Source organism: Aquila chrysaetos, chromosome 3, assembly GCF_900496995.4.
Source record: "Aquila chrysaetos chrysaetos chromosome 3, bAquChr1.4, whole genome shotgun sequence".
In the NCBI taxonomy this organism is placed as follows: Eukaryota; Metazoa; Chordata; class Aves; order Accipitriformes; family Accipitridae; genus Aquila; species Aquila chrysaetos.
In genome coordinates, this window is record NC_044006.1 from 59,126,843 (window position 1) to 59,145,015 (window position 18,173).

At 36.7% G+C, this 18,173-nt stretch overlaps 1 protein-coding gene across 1 annotated transcript in view; it reads left to right on the forward strand.

Annotated features, from left to right (window-relative positions):
• ARMC3 (armadillo repeat containing 3) overlaps positions 1–18,173 on the forward strand; it is a 65,057-nt gene that overhangs the window by 32,892 nt on the left and 13,992 nt on the right. Inside the window, exons 11-14 of the mRNA XM_030010477.2 lie at positions 248–400; positions 525–630; positions 14,253–14,502; positions 15,698–15,834. Of these exons, the coding sequence (XP_029866337.1) occupies positions 248–400; positions 525–630; positions 14,253–14,502; positions 15,698–15,834 (646 nt within the window). The remainder of the gene's footprint in view (positions 1–247; positions 401–524; positions 631–14,252; positions 14,503–15,697; positions 15,835–18,173) is intronic.

The window sequence follows — 18,173 nt, forward strand, 5'->3', positions numbered from 1 at the left end:
GCTGTATTTAACAGTCAACTTTTGGGCTTGATTCAGAGTTCACTGAAGTCTAATGGGTTTTGGATCAGGTCCTTTGTGCACATTTCTTAATTGCTGGTGCCTCTGTTACCAAAATATTTTCATTTCCATGGTATCAAAAGCAAGTGTTGTGTTATGTTGGAAACAACTATATGAAATCAAATTCGTGTCCTTTCACTGATTTGGAAAATTAATGCAGATTAATGCTATTATTCTTTTTCATTTAAAGGTGAAAATAGAAAAATCTTAAATGAGGAAGAGGTTGAGAAGTGTCTCATAAACCTTCTGGAAATTGATAATGATGGAGTTAAAATTGCTGCTGCCCAAGCAATTTCTGCCATGTGTGAAAATTTAGCTAGCAAACGTGCATTTGGACTCCAGGGTAAGTAAGGTGGGAAGGGATGAACTGAGAATATGTGCCTTTCCTTTTATAAGGAGCATATTATAATTTTGCAGACTACCATGGTTTATTTAACAGTTCATGTATACAATTATTTCTTTCAAAGGGATTCCCCAGCTAGTACACTTGCTAAGCAGTGACAATGAAGAGGTAAAAGAAGCTGCAGTGACAGCATTAGCTAATTTGACAGCAGCCAGTCCTAGTAATGCAAGGTGAGTCTGCAATAATTAAATTATTATTTAAAGCACTAATCTGAACACAAATGATAATATTTTGACTTTTAAAGAATGCCCCATCTTGTCCTTATCCTACAAGGCAGGTCTGTTTGAATTTGACTGTAAGGCACTTTTTGGTGCTTATGAGTCATCTGGAATAGGTTGGTTCTCATCAGTGTTACAAGAGTTATGCTATCTCTACTAACATTTGCTTTATCAAGGAAAGGTATGAAGCAGATGTAATGAAAGCAGAGCTATAAATCATGTTTTGAAGAGAACATATGAGGAAAATATGCCTTGTAATCTAAGACACTCGATGTGGGCTATTTTTTGAAATTTCAAAATCAGTAAGGTATCCTTCAAAATTTGATGGTTCATGCAACATTTTTGGCTGATTTAAGCTCAGTCGTTGAGGGAGATAGCACTCAGATATTCTGAATATTGGTGTTGTCTTTCTTATTTTATTGTTTCCCAAGTAATAGAGAATGCTCGTAGTGCATTCTCTAAAAGAAAAGTAGTGTAACTTCAGTATCCAAAATAACTAACAAAGGATGGTTAGCTGACTGTAAGTTCCAAAATAATTGTATCAACTAAATTCTACTGTCAGTTGCAGAGTTCTGTTATCCCAACTCTATTAAAAGTTCTGTTCAGGGAAAAGAAACAGAGCAGTCTGACGTATATGAGCAATCATATGTAGCTAACAAACCATAAAATAAAATTCCTTAAAAGTTTCCTGGAATATACTTAAGGAAGTTGTAATCCATTCACAGGCATTCTTTGAAGTGAAAAAGTAAAATAACTCACGAAATAAATTATTTGTTTCAATTTATTGATTCAGCCCTAATAATCACCAGTATTCACTTAATGTTACCAGATGGAGCCATAATTTGACATAAGAGAATAATATTCTGTTCTCAGATTCACATAGTAGATGATTTTGTCTGATATTCTGCTGTCCTCATGTGCATGACTCTTCAGTTGGTGTCAGTGGGAGTCATACACACATAAAAAGAGCACAGTACTGGAGTCCAGGGGTCAAACTTTCAGCTCCGCTACAGCTGTTTTTCATAGCACAGCCCTTTGAGGTTTCACATTGTGAAAAGGGAATCTCTGGAGAGTTTGGAGTTGGTATAGCAGCTTATGCCAACTCATTCAGTTTCTCTTGCCAAGGAGATAGTCAGGACATTGTTTAGCTCAACTGCTAGAACAATTCTCTGAGACCTCAGGCAGGGAAATAGCTGTCTCTGTTCGTCTGCATTATAATGGAGTCCATATTTGTTTCTTTCTGGGCAGAGTAAGGAAATTGTAAAGGTGACTTGCATATACTTCTCTCTCTTTGCAAACCAGCTCCAAGCACAATATGGAAGCACCAAATAATCTAATCACAGGTCTTCTGTGAAAATCAGGAAGCAATAATTTACATTAAATATGTATATTGGATGAATGCCATGTGACTATATAATTACTTCAAAGCTTCATTTCTAAATCAAAACCATTAATAAGTCATAGAAGGGTCCAAGTGTGACTAGGATCTATAAATGAATATACAGAGTTGAACCCTCAGCTGATACAAATTGGTATAGTTCCAGCTCACTGACTGAGTATCTGGCCCATATTTATTTTACATTCACATAATAAGAAAAAAAATAGTTTGGAGAAAATGCATTCCAGATTGAGTTACCATAATCATATTTCATTCTGGACTATTTTGTGTGTGTGTGTGTGTGTGTCTTGTAAACCAGTGAAAATAAGTGTATATATAATAAGATGCTGATATACTTTTATAATAATGTGACTTTGCCATGTAATTATGTTGACAATATTCTGGTCCCAAATGAGACTAATGAGACTAGTGCCCTTTTATTGGTTATATATTAGATTCTTGTTATAAACCCTCCAAGAATATTAAATCATAAAGCTAGTAGTAGCAGGTACACTTTATGTGGCAAGAACAAAATGGCTGCAGTAAAGGGGAAGACTATTTACTATAAATGTTTCCACGTTTTACTGGCCAGCCAAAAATTCAATCTTGTTGAACTCGTATACATGTGTTCTGCCATATTTCATTTCATGAGCATTTTTGCATGTATGATATTGATTGAAGGATATGTACCTTGCCCTTTCATTTTGTACAGTATATATTACAGAATGTAAACAGAGTACAAGATACTGCTATTTTTGCTGGAGATTTGTTGTTGTTCTTAGGAATATTTGGTCAAGAAGTGTTGCCTACTTTTCATATAATATGGAAAAAAATACAAGTTAACACAAATCGTGTAATTAAGGCTCCCACAATAGCTAGCTTATAAGGATAAAGTCTTCCATTGATTAATAACACAAGAACAGCATAGGCAATGGGCAATACTACCCCCCACTAATGTATATTAACCTTGACCTTTAGGTGCTTCCCCACAGCAATGAAAGGCTAGTTCTATACCCCTACCCAATCAATCCTTTGTTTCTCAACTGAGACAGCTAATAAAGGTGTCAAATATGGTGGTGGTTTTGTAATTAGAACACCTGTTCACGATGAACGGGACAGAGACCAGGTTGTCATTTCACAAAAGTCCCCAAGCAACCACAGTGTGGCAAAAATAAATAAATTAATGAATGACTCTGGCCCCCATAGTATTTTAACCAAAAGTCTGGAGCAGAAGGGAACATGAGTCCCATACAAACGGTTTGAGTTTTCAGGTTTGTTGGAAAACATGGATTTTCAGTATGATCTCTATCAGAACACATAAAAATTACTATAAAAAGCTTCTAAAATATTTCAGCATTTAAGTTTTTGCTGCAGAGCTGATGTGTCATGCTTTAATAGCACATAGAAAAAAGTACGGTGGTCAAATGCCTCATTAGTTTACAGACTGACACCCCCAGATGATGCTTTTATCAGAATTTTATTACAAAGTAATGACATAATTTTAATGCTGCTGCATATTGATGATAAATTCTTTGTAAACTTGTTAATAATTAGGCTAAATAAAAATAAAATTGCAAAGTATACTGCAATTTAAAATCCCATGTACTTATTCTAACATATGATAAAAAAATTATTTTATTATGTTACTGTGTGTATAGCTCCAAGGCCATCCTTGATATATGTGTCAGAATTTGTGTCTGTGGTCTGCTTCTGGGAAGAAGAGAATTATGTTCAGCTGGGTATTTGCATCCACTTCACATTTTTTAATCCGGAACACTAACTTGCTTTATTGAAAACTGTATACAGTTATTTGGACAGCAGAATGCCATTTTAAAGAATCTATGAAATCTGTCCATTTTAGATGTGTCCAAGCATCAGGAAATGTAGGCAGAGTCACTTCAACAATGTACGTTATGCACAAATTGAAAAATTACACACAACAAAGAAACAGCAGTGCCATCTATTGGACACAAAACTAAATTATTTTGTGCTATAAAACTAACTACAGAACAAATGTTTTACTTCAGCCTCTGCCTGTTTTTTCCCATTTAAAGTATAATAAATTATTTTCGCTTTTCAAGTATTTAGGATAAGCTAATTGTGTTAGATATAAATATGATATTAGTTAGAAGTAACATAGAAATAAGAACTCAAGTGTATCAGTTAGTCAGACATTAATTTGACCAGCTCTTTTCTTCAGTATTGTCATAGCACAAATGTCATTTCTAATACCTGTCTTCATAAATCTGGCAATCTCTGAATTCTGGCCACCTAATGGAGTTACCACTAAAGAAAAACATATGCTCTGAAATTTAGAGCTTTGTACTGGACACAAAAACTAATTAACAGCCTCAATAATATTTGTCTTAAATTGTTTATTTTAAGTGCAAAATTTATAGCATTCAGTTAGAGTTCAGTCTGGAGGAAGAAGGAATGGGATGTTTTTTGTTCAGCTGTACTAGGGGCTGCAGGAAATTGTGGTACATGACAGACTTATGATCTGGCAGAATATTTCTCCTGGGGTTTATAATTAGTGTCATGTTACATATTTCTAAGTATTATGTCTGGATTCAAGATAGTAAAGTATCATCCCCAAAATTGCAAAGTCAGCAAGCTTGACGTTATTTAATTTTCTAATTCTTTGATTCTTCACAGGAATCAGTGGATCTATTTACATTAGCAAAATTATGTCCATAAGGCAGTTACAGGCATTCACAGCATCTGAATGTATGCTTTCTCAAATGTATCAAGATTTCCAAGAAGGAAGATAGGTTGGGAACTCACTGGTTATGGGCAGTACCCAGTGAGGAGGAAGCGAGTTGTTCCCTTGACTTCAGTGGGTGTTGCATCTATTCCAAACTGAAATTCATATACTGATCTAATGAGCCAAAATACATCCTCAGTCTTTTCCATGTGGATAATGCTTACCTGTAGTGAGAGTCTCTCACCTTCTTAAACAGGGATTTTCAGTATCCACAACAGCTTTTTCTTGTTTTTAAGATGGTTATGGCTGTCAAGGAATAAATGTAAAGCATGTCCAGTTTTCTTAGATTTCAAATTTTGTTATTACCATCAGGAAGTAATGATTATTACCATTAGGTATTAATATCACTAGGTAGTAATCTTGGCTATTAGAAAATGGGAAATTTAATCATAGCTTTTCTCTTTCAAGACTGTAGATGGAACCTAATTCACATAAATGGATCAATATTGAAGCATCAATTCATTTAATGATACATTTGCATGAATATATGTGTTAATTTATGAGAACAGGAACAAAAATTTCTAGTACATGACAGCTACATTTAAGAACAGTAATAGGTCATAATCCATTGTATAGGTTTTCTCTTTTTTATGGTTTAACAGTTCTTCTTTATAACATAAGTTTGTGTTTCTGAGGGAGAGAATCAACAATAGAATGCCACTAGCTGTATTGTGTAAAGGTAATATGTTTTAATACTGACCCCTAGTGACAGAATTGTATTTCTGAGCTACTGTGCTGCAAGGTAAAGGGATTTTGTCGGGGTTTGTGTTTTGTGTTGTTATTTTTTACATTAGCACCCATTCTGCTGCAATCCTATCCAAATCCAGTTAACTCATGTCGTGAACAGATTCCTGGTTTGACTTTCTCTTACTGTATATCCAAAGTGTGATGGGTGCTTTCTAAAGAAAAGGGACAGCACAGTCACGACCCAAGAGCTCACAAGGTTTTCCTTACAAGTTAGATATTGACTTCCATTGAAAACTGCAAAATGTTTTATGGTAAATTTCTCCCTTGGCAGAAAAGCTGAATCAAGGCCTAATGCTGGGATGTCATTCAGAAATGGGTTCCCACTATGACTTTAACATCACATGAGATGACTGATGGACAACCCATGGACAGTACCCTAAATCATGCCCTGCTGTCAGGCGCAAAATGTTTCACTCAGCCAGCTGTTGGTTTTCTCTCTTAGATTTGTGAATGTGTGGCTATATGGAAAAGTCCCTCTATGGACTCAGGCACTGTAACTGCATTTTGTTGCCAGTACAGCTCTTCTTTCACAAAAAATGTTGTTACTCATTTTCCTGTTTGTTTGTTTTTAAACTCTGTTGCTTATCAGGGGTTTTACTGAAGACAGAGACCAATATAGAGCATTCATCTCTATCTAACACAATTCTCATGTCACAACATCCTAAAGTGCATGAGAACCTAAGTATATCCAAAATAGTTTCAGGCAGAAAACACAATACTTCTAAATTGGGGTAACGGTAACTATACAGAAGTTCTACCCCTTATAGATATAGCAAAATCTTTTGGGCTGTTTGTACTCTCCTACCTTCAAAGCCTTACAGTATGATCACTATTTACCTTAGTTGTGGAAGGCTGGAATTTCACTCGGAGCATGTGTGTTGTCACCTGTAACTTCCCATGGTAGATTTCTGTGACATCAGATGAAACTTTCTTCTTCCTGGATGGAGACTCCTAAGCCTGGGAGAGAAAACTGTGTTTTGTGTAGTGGCACAAGTACAATGATTTCTCTTGAGTGTGTATCCCTACAATGACATTCGGTGATATGCACTGAGGTGAATCATACTTTTTTTGCATTAAAAGTGGCAAGGTTTATTTTACATTTGAATAAACTTCAGACAAATGTATTGGTGCTTTTACATGCACATTTTCTTTGTAGCATATTTCTAAATTAAATGCAAATTATTTAAGTGTATTTTTTAACTTACTTGAGTATAGTGTGAAGTTATTTATTTGAGGTGTATATAAGAGAATTGCGGGTTTATGGCTGATCATACAAACTTAATTCTGTCCTGCTGTGAATTTAACCTGTGTACTGACTGTGCCATGTTATCTAATTGGACTCTCGTGCACACAAGGGGGTAAAAATAAGCTAACTTTAAACCTTTTGACTTGCAACCTCAGTAATTTTATCTTAACATAGTAGTATATGTGTACTTTCTTAGAGATTTAATTTTAAGAGAGAAAACTAAAAGCCTGAGTTTCTCCACTCTGAATCATCATAAGAGTTTGAGCCTTTAGCAAGGTAAAACAGATTGCTGCCATTTGAGGTAAGTTCACAATTGTCCAGAAAAGACTTACCCAAAAGTGAAAGATGGGATCAAGTTTCATAGTCTGAGTTCTGTGTAGAGAGACTGACTTGGCACAGCTTTTTTGTCCTTCCTCAACTGGTGCTTCCAAAGATGAAGAAGAGCCACTGTATCCTCAGTCCCTGTGTTCAGATGAGTTGTTGTGAGGGCCATGCTTTGGCTTTTTCTTTCCTTCCCTTACACCTCCATGAAGGCTGCTCTGGCAACTCCTGAATGTTCTCTGTTATTTTGCTTTTGTAACAATGCGGATTCCATTCCAACATTTGTGCAGAATTACTGATTTTTGCATGCACTACTTCTTGGATCAGAAAAAAGAAAAGGGGCATAGTGTCTTTTTCATTAGCTTATCCTGGCTGAAGCTACATGGGATCTTTAAGGGGCAAAAAAGGTTTCTATTGCTCAATTTCAAGCCTTTCTCATAATAGTGGAAGTGTCAGAAATTCTTAATAAAGGTTGAAAATAATATTATAATTGAAAGGCTTAGATATCATGAATAGATAGTTCATTATCAATGCCTCTGTAATATTTTAAATTAGGTATACTACAGTTTTAGAACTGACATCTATGTAACTTTGTCAGATGAGTTCAATGACAGACTTCAGAAGATCTCTGTGTATCGCTAAATGACAGTCAGGTGTTACAGTCTCTGCTAACCCAGACAGTTTAAGGTTTTATTGCTTCCAGACCGTGAGGCTTATTAAGTTTTGTGTTTGTTGATGTTTTAACAAGATACTTGTCATTAAAAAATAGGAAAAGAGGGTTCAGTTCCTGAAATGAAAAATTAATATGGTTTGTTGATATGGTCAATATTTTTATTGTAGCACAAAGGGGCCCCAAATTGTAGATCAGTCTCTTGTGCTAAATTCCCTTACTCAGAATAAATATACTGACATTAATTTCCCTTGTATAGTGAAAAAAACGGAAGTAATGTTAGTCTTTAAATAAAATACGAGTGACTATATACAACAGTCAATTGCTTTTGAAAATAATTAAATCGCAAAGTGAAATTTTTAGTAAATGCAGAAGACATTTATTGGATGTGATTATTCTGATGGCATAACAAGGCAAATGAAGAATACTAATACATTTAAGGGATAAAAAGGAAGATATTTACTGAGGTTTTTCAAACTTCTAGTTATGATATTCTTTCTCAGTCAGAAATTACATAATAGAGATGGATCAAAAATGCCTTGTGTGAAAAAGAAGTCATGTGATTTAACACAGATAGCGTTGATTTTAAAAAATGTGTGTGTAATTAGATGCATAATTCTTATGCATAATTTACATGCAATTATGTATGAAAATGAGATATGCACAGGCATAAATGGCTAGCTAAGCACCTACACACAATCACAGTAATTTTGCACAGAAATTAAACATGCAGTTGCAAATACATTTGGAAAATGAAGTCCATAAGGAGACCAATGGCCTTTGTGAGGAGGAAAAATTTGAATTTTTTCTGAGCAGAAATTGTGTTAAATCCTTAATCAGAAGCAGGGGAGTAAACAGTATAGAAGTGAATAAAAATATAATTTAATATAAACCAGTTTATGTTCAGTTGTGGTAGAAGAAGCAAAACCAAACATACTTTACTGTTTTTATGAAGTGTCAATCTGAATAATAAATTCAGCACAATCCAGAGTCAACAGTGGTGTGAAGCTGCACCACTGCTCTTCCCCTCTACCTCCCCTCCATGGGAGGTTGCTTGGGTTAGGGGTTTGGGGCGCAGTCTCAGTGGTTTCTGTCAGCTCTTCGATCACTGATAGTTGCTTTCTCCATTAGGCTAGATGGAGAAGCCTCCTTCTCTTCAGGAGGAAAAGCAAACTGGACCATTCCATATGCACTAAGTAAATAATCCGTTATCTTTCTTGCCATGGCTAGGAGTCTTGGTCGGCGACCAGAGCTGTTAAGTTTGATGGGAAGACATGTTTCTTGCCCCAGAGAGCTTACAGTCCTAAAAATAAAATAAAAAAATCCACAGAGTTTTGGTCCAATTTTTACTGATTATTGTTTTCACAACACTCTACCAATGTCTGAGCTTTCCTATTGCACCCCAGGCAGCTAATGCAGCAAAATATTCAGTTTGGTGAAACTCATATGCATCTTCAAAGTAACTGTTTAAAAAAAGTTTGCATTGTGAGACTTTTGGTAATGATTTTATTGTCAACTTTTAATTTATTTTTGCAGTAAAAACAGTTAAGAAAACATTTGTTTTTCTCAAATTCTCAGCATTTATTCTTTGAGTCCTGAGTGATCTTTTAGAGAATTTTCAAGAAAATCTCTTTATAACTTGTCATTTAAAATTCATAATTTAAATTAAATATCTATTATCTGACCTTTTAATGTTTGCCTTTCCAATGACACTTGAGAAAAATATTTTAGCTATTCTTGAATACAGTAATTTGAATTCAGTTGTAATCAGAATTTTACTGTTTCACTACAGGGCATGGTTAAGGTCATTAGGGTACTTGAACCATGTATACCCTGGTTAAGGTAAATGCCTAACCCTGTTAGGTTAGGCACTCTAATGATCATAACCATGTGCTTATAAATCACAACATTTGAATTATTTTAACTTTAATTTGAGCTGTGTAATTTCTACACTTATCTTGTCTGGTTTTTCATGTTTGTTTGTTTGTAATTCAGATAGTCAGCTTCCACTTTTCAAAAAAACATGCTGATATTGCAAATGCAACAACCTTTTTTTTTCCCCCCCTTGTCGTTGTCTTCTTTCCTTTTCCCTAATCTTTTCTCTCGAAGATTAGGGAAGTTGATGTATTTTGAATCTTTACACAACATGGAGGAAAAAAGCTGTGGATTTATATGACTGACTCCTTTTCCACATCAAAAAGTGTATACTTCTTTTCAGCTAAACCAAGGCTCCGTTCTTCCTTGAGGATGTAGTCCTGTAGTGGGAGCACTGATAAAGCGCACCATCTCAGTAGGATGTGTCTGAAGCGCAGTGCATTCTGGTGGCAGGGAGAGAGGCTAGTGCTGATCTACATTAGGCAAAGACAGTGCTGGTAAAAGCTTCTTCCTCTGACTTTTGTTTCCTTGTAATAAAAAAACTACACAGTGCATATCTCTGCCCAAGACAGAAGGGAACGAGGACCTCCATACTTAGATCTTAATGTTGTAGTATTTCAGCACCTTAAAAACTTAAGCATATTCATTCTTTCAGCTCCTTTCTGAGGCCAGGCACTGCTGTCTCTTTAGCAGCTGGGGCTGTGTGGCCTTGGGTGACAGCGCTATTTCTGTGTTCTCCAGAGGACTATGGGGTAGGAGTGAGTTGAACCATGGATTCCCTGTTCTTCCTTCTTCCCTCATAACCTCTTCTGTATGCATCTCTATTACCAGGACACAGTGTTGCCCTCAGGTGTTCACACCCTCTTAAAATCTTATTCTCAAAGGTATTGGTTACCTTCAACTCTCATTACCTGCTGTTGTCATTTCTAACATGAATTCTTTTTGCCTTGTGATCCATTGTGCTACTTGATTAAACTATACTCATGAAACTGTGATTCAAAATGAATCTGCGCAGAAGTAGAATGCAGGATTGAAATAAATATGTATGATCTTCTAAATCAGTGGTTCTCAACCTTTTTGAAGTTGAGTGGCACTTGAGAAAATTGGCTGTGCTCTGTACCTCGCTGAGGTCAGCTCTGAACACACGAGGAGCTGTCACCTTGCTCTTTTGTTAAGTACTTGTGTACTTGCTGGCTTTATGGAAATTATAGTAAATCTGCTTATAATGTGATTGGCTACATCATTCAGTTCCGTGTATCATCCTGGAATCAGTCTGTTAGGGACTATATGTTTACTAGGATTTCCTGTGGGAGAATACATGTGTTATTGGGTGTAGTATAGGAATAGTAAGTCATATACTTTATGCAGAAGTATTGGATACTCTACACCTGTGAGATGCAGTGATGCATTTTATGAGTAGTGGATCTGTCCCATAAATCCTGGAATTTCTGTGTATCCATTGTACAGGAAAAACTGTTTGATTTTGGTGGTGTTTTTTTCCTGGGTAATGTATGTGTGTATATACTGTGTAATGCTGTAAATCTGATAGCTTATGGACACGCCTTACTGTGCATGGGTGTGTGCATGTATGGTGAGTCTCTCCCACACTTTTAGCAGGTATGTCATGTCGTTGTTACACATGCTATGAATGTGATGTTTTCCAGTAAACCTGTGATACATGTGGTGTATAGCTGATTCTTACATGTGCAATCAACATGTCCAGGATTTCTTCACGTACAGCAGCCTGGGTAGAGCTGTGGCACTCCTGAAGCTGGAAATCTGGATAAAATTTTCATGGGGAAGAGAAGACAATATTAACCAGAAAACCTAGAAATACAGTGGCCTTACCTGGGGAGGCACAAAAAAAGAGAAACAAAACAAAAACAAAACACAACACCCCCCCCCCCCCCCCCCAAAAAAAAAAACCCAAAACGACAAACCCAAACAAAACATTTTCAGCTTTTCTTTATCTGGTCAAGGAGGGAAGGGGAGGGAGGACACTCAAATAAGGGGAGATGCAGCTAATTGAAGACAGTCTGAAGAGTGCAGTGCAGGACATCTGAAAACATGGGATTCATTTCTGAACAGAGACTGAAGTGCTTGCATTAAAATTACAGGTGCTCCAGGAGGATTAATTAGCCAACACCAAACTGGCCCTATATCCTTTATGCTGCACCCAAGCTAATAACCCTACTCACCTTCAGTCCCTGGATTGCTGCCTTTTCCCTGGTTTTCCAAACTGAGAACTACTGCTTGCCTGCCAGCCTTCCTTACACCCATGCTCCAGCACTACCTGTGAGCTGCCATCACCTTGTAGCTGAGGCTGAGATCAGATTAACAAACCTTTTAGCCTCTGCTGATTCCTTCCAGGTATGCTCAGGAGTATCTGCACCCCCTCTCCGAAAACCTGGTCTGGAGATACTTGCACTAAGATGAGTTCACAGTAAGATCTACATTGTGGTGCCCATGTAATGGGATTATGTGTATGGCACAGGTTGGCGTGTATTCTGCTTTTTATCCTCTTTGCATGAGAGTGTGACTATCAGCATTCCTGAGGTTTTTTGTTTTTATCAATGCCTCGGCAGTCTTTGGTAGCATAACTGTTTCTTGTATATGTAATACTTCTAAGCTTGTGTTTATTTTGTAACTGTGAAAATTACCAAAAGACTAGTTAGATTTTGGTAAGACACTGTTACAGTAAAAAGTAAGATTTTTACATCCAGATTTCTCTTATTAATGTGTTGACAGAAATTTAGCAAAACTTATAAAACATGTACACTCTTCTGTTATTGAAGTGCTTAGATATGCTTGTATAGAGGTGGGAGAGTTTGTTATGTTTTTGATATAGACAAAATGTACTAAAAGAGGGTATAAAAAGCAGTTGCAAGGAAAATTCAAACTGCCATCTGCGCACTTCCATTGCTAACAATATTGCCAACTTTTGTTTAACAAACGGATGAGCCAAATGTAAAATTACTAAGAGCAGACAGTAAATTGGACATATGCCTCAAATCATTTGATCAAATTTTATATACAAACTCAGAAGGAAGACAATTCAATTTTTATAGTGTGCTGGTTTATAATGACATTGGAAAAAATACCACTGAAACAAATATAAGATGATATAGACAAAGAAATAAGTTCCTGTTGTTTAGTAGAAAGCAAAGTTTTGGCAAGAAGGTCAACAAAAATCTTAAATTATGGAATATCTTATGACATTTGAAGAATGTAAACTACATTTGTATCAGTAGTCTCTTTTGCCTATGGCAAAGAAACCAAAGAATACATGATAAGGTGGTAACCCAGAAATATAATGCCTTTTCAGATTTGTTAGAGCATGGTAGTTTCCCCTCAGCCAGGCCAGGTTCTGTCTTCAAGGTCTGCATCAGTTGTAGTCAAGAGTTTACTGTCATTATAAACCATGTCACCAGCTGCTTTCAAATACATTCTTTACCACAGATATTAAATACAAAGTTGACATTTTTTTTCCTTTTAAAAGGCACTATCCCGGTGAGTGCCGGAAGCAGTGGTAAGATGAAGCACTCATAGACCAGTTCCTTCTGCTGGGACCGAGATGTTGGCCCATGTGACTATTAGTTTTGCAGCACATCAGATTTAAGTCATTTGCAAATGTGTCCGCTAATAGTGCAGCTGCCTGCACCTTCTGCTGTCTCCTGCCTGAAGTTGTTATTTCCTTAGTAGTGCTTCTTCAACTATTTTTTTTTATTGGCTGTTTGTTCTCTAACCTAAATCTAGGAAATTATCCTTAAAAAAATCCCAACAATCTTCCCCAATTTCATTTGCAAACAGGTTGTTTTGCACATCTAGCTTAGAACTTGGCCACACCAGTGTTTGTCCCAGCACTGCTGAGTGGCAGCACCCTTCAGCCATGGCTGCAGTATCGTCTGGGAGCAGAAGGAATAGTTAAACTGGATCTGGTGCTGATAGACTAGTTGATGTGGAACCACAGTCATAGCCAGCCCTGAACTCTGTGCTGATGTGTCTGTTGTACTCCTGCCTGTCTAAATAAGCTTGTATAAAGCCAGCTCAATAGCTTCTACATTGCACCGAACTGCACCATGTATACCTACTCTGTAAGAATGGCAGAAACTTGGTGTACTATGTTTATGCCACCTAGGTATGTGATCACAGAAATTTACGGATACAGCACAACGAATAACAACGTGATATTTCATGCACTATAATCCTCATTAGAAGTAGTGCTAGAATGATTATGGAGAGAGGTAATACAAGTCTGCAGAGGCATTTGCTGGAACTAAAGATACATAAATTCTGCATCTTTGAAAAGATTTAATTCACTTCTTCAAAACCTCAGAAAGAATACATGTCCTAATAAGTTAAAGAATCCAGAAGTTTGTGACTTGGTTTGTCTGCTTAGGTTGTGCTTCTTGAACTTAACACCATGAGTCATACATAAATGACATATATATATATATGTATATATACATAAACTCTTGAAATGTAATACTAATTTAGTTGGTAAATACAGCATGCGAAGAAGAAAAAATGGTCCTAAACTAACAAAAAAAATTTTTTTTCTTCATTTTGCTAGTGCTGTTGCTGAGGCTGAAGGAATTGAGCCATTAGTAAATACCTTGAATGCTCAGAGAGAGGGAGCCATTGCTAATGCTGCTACAGTGCTAACAAATCTGGCCACGCAAGAGCCATTCCGCATAAATATCCAGAGCTGTGGTGTTATGAGTGTGCTTGCAAAACCATTGCGCTCGACCAGCAGCCAAGTGCAAAGCAAAGCAGCATTTGCTGTGGCTGCATTTGGTTGTGATGCTGATGCAAGAACTGAGGTAAAACCACTCTTCAAGGTTGTGGTTATTTATAACATTTCTAGAGCCTGAGGTTGGTGTTATACTTACCTAGAATCTTTGTATTTTGTGTCTGTCCTAAAAGTCCTGGGCTTTCTAGATAGTAGCTAGTTTTCCACTTTCATAATAGGCTTGTTCAGCTGAATTTAGCTGAGTTTGTCATGAGAACTTGGAAAGGATTTTCTTTAATTTGTATTTTTACTGCTGTATTTGCTTGCACCAAATTTAATGTTTTACAGCTTTCCAGTGCCTTCATTGAGCTTTAACCAGGGTTATATCTTAATCCCAATGTTTATGAGCATTAAACATTAAGGTTTCTTTCAGCTGCAACTGTCAGCTGAACTTTGAAGATGAGAAGTTCTGTCCTTGTCCTCTTTACTCTCCCTCAGTGTTGTTCTGTTGCCCACTTTCAAGGCCTGAACGGCAACGTCTGACCTTGATTAATAAGATACTGGATATGTATGGAGTAAATGTAACTCAGACAAAGCTCAAAATATAATTAATCCCTTGATCAGTGGCATCCACCAAGTTGAACTTTTTGCTGCTTATCAATGGTCATACTGTTTTCTTTTCATAAATAAGGATGATGCTATGTGCATTCATAGATCATAAGCTGGGGTTTTCTCATGGGCCAAGGCTGTTAATTAGGACATGAATAAGGGGCATAGATAATTAATCTACCTCTTTCAGTGTCCTTAAAATGTCTTTCTCTTCAAAAATCTAAATGAGCAATATTTCTTCCAGCGTGTATAGGAAAGATACTGTAGCACACCAGAGAATAGGATGTTAATAAGATTGTCATACATACAATACAATACAAATTCAGATATATTGTGATGTAAATTAGTTGCTAGGAGGCAACAAAACATAGAAAAAGCTGTGTAACTCTCTGTGGCGGTCTTGGGTTGCACAGTCTCTCCAGTTTCCACACCGCAATCTAGTAACTGAAAAGCATGGCAGAGCCACAAGGAATGTGTGCCTTGTACCACTCTGGAACTTGCTTCAGCTCCAGCCTATGCAGAGTTCACAGAAGCACAGAATCCCCATAAATGGTCTTCTCTCAAGCCCAGCAGAGCTTGTCTACAAGTCTTGAATGTTTCGGAAGGTGAATTTCACAGGCTGTTCTTGCTGGAATAGATGAAATATGTAAGTGGCAATGTCTTCATTTTTCTTATAGTTAAGAAATGCAGGTGGACTGGGACCACTCGTTGAATTGCTGTATTCTAAGGATGAAGAAGTCAGAAGAAATGCCTGTTGGGCTGTTATGGTCTGTGCAAGTGATGAACTAACCGCTGTTGAACTATGCAGGCTACGGTGAGTAGAAATAGCATCAAGGGGCAGAGGGAAGATTTTGATGCGAGAACTCTACTAAGTCGATCTTTACATATTTATAGCAGAATAACAAGGTTAAGTTACACTTTTTGGTAAGCAGAAACTACTTATGCACCACAGATGTTACAGATGAAATGGTATTGATTTTAAGTAACAGAAGTCTTAAGGAAAAATGTAAGCCTGAAGAGAGAACTGTCTGGAATTATAAAAGTGTTTATTGTTTCTGTGACTGAATTAGGCTTTATATTGAAGGTGTGCTTATATCAGTCAAAATTAGGGACTACAGTGCCCCATACATATAAAACCGAAATTAAGGTTTCAGGCTAAGTTCAATATACAGTAAATTGTACTTATTACACACAGGCTAAATTTGATTTACAAGCTCTGGTTACCTGCGGGTGTGCTGAAGTGTCATGTTAAAGAGACTCTATTTTATTCCTTCTTAGAAACTCCAAGTTCCATATATTAATATCTGAATTACAAAAGCTGTTTTAGGTTGTAAGAATTATGACACAGGGCTCCTTATACAGGGTGACTCTTTTAGTTATTGTTAAATTAAAATATATGTAATTGCTCTGCTCCCTCTGCTGGACACTTCTCTGATTACTGACCTCAAAGGTGATGTTATCCGTCTGCCAGACTGAATCAGATACACTGACATATTTGTGCTTGTTCAGTGTAAATACCAATTCTGAGGGGGGTTCACAACTTTCCGAGGTAACCTGTTCCAGTGCTGGAGTATCCTTACAATTAGAAGGGGTTTCTGAGTTCTGAATATCCCTTACAGCAAATCAATCCAACTACATGTGGTCCTACTTTCAGTGGGGTTGAATAACCACCTTTTTATAGCAATTTGAGTTTAACTTCCTGAATTTTCCCATGTTTTGCATCCCTTGCTCAGTTTTCTTTTAATGACAAAGTAAAAATGTTAAACTTCTTTTTGTTTTGAAATCTTGTATCATTTTGTCACACATCTCTGAATTTCTCTCATTTATTTATGATATTTTGAAGCGCTGTCTCCCAGCCTGCATGAGATACTTCAGCTGAGGTCATACCACCATCAAATAAAGAATTATTTTCTATATCTTGCATATAGCACTGTTCTTATTTAATCCCTTCTTTGTGACAGTATTGGAGTAGGACTCTAATTTATGTGTCCTTCTGGTTTGACAGCATATTATTGATAATAATACATTAAGCATAGTTTTTCAACCAGTCAGGTGCTACTTCATGTTGTTTTCATGTAGATTATATTTCCCTGACTTGCTCCTGAGTATTCAAGTAAGAATATGTGAAAAGACTTATTAAAGTCAAAACACATCTCAAAGTCAACTGATATCTCACATCTACTTCTTCTGCCTATACATTAAGTCAGTTACCCTATCACAGAAAGGATTAGATTGGCTTTACATGATTTATTCTTGACAAATACATAATGGCTATTTCTTATCTCTTGTTGCTTGCAAACTGATTGTTCAGTAATTTGATATGGTGTTCTTTGGACACTGAAATTTTGCTATTATAATTTCTTTGTTCTTGGTTTTTCAAATCTAGATACTATCTTTGCCCTTCTCCACATTCCTGACACCTAGCCCGTCCTCCTGAATTTTCAAATACAATTATAAATAGTTCAGAGGTTGCTTTTGCCAATTCATAGAGTAGTACGAGATAAGTGTCCTCAGTGACTGCTAAGTTTGTCTCCTCAAGCTTATTCTAGATGTTAAGCCTACTGTTTCTACCTCCTTGTTAATATTACTGCCAGGCATCTGCTTGCAGCCTTTTTATGAAAACTGAAGCAAAAAAGGCATCATACACTTCAGTCTTTTCTGTGCCATCTGTTACGAGTTTTCTTCCCACATTGAGTAATAGGCCTACATTTTCCTCTCTGACTTGTACCATATGAAATATTATTTTTGTTTCAGTCCCTGAATAGTTGTGTCTCATTTTGCCTGTGGGTCTTTTGGGTTTGTCCCTTACTTTTTCTTTTCTGTTGGAAGTGTCAGTGTTTCCATTTCTGTGTGAGTCCTTTTTTTTGGTTTTCGGGTCTTCACAGAATTTTTGGCGCAGCCGTATTTGTCCGTTTTTGGCTTGTCTTTCCTCCACATGAAGGTAATGTGCCATTGTGCCTGTAATGTCATCTGTTGTAGACATTGCTGTACACATTAGCCTTTCCTTATTCATTTTCCCCTTTAAAATTCTTAGCTGCATTACTTGCTGGTTACCTGACTTTTTTGCAGTATGCTGTATGACAAATAGCCTGTACTGCTCTTCCACTATTTTCTCCCATTGCCCTCTTCTAAAAGAGAAGGTTGTCATTTGCC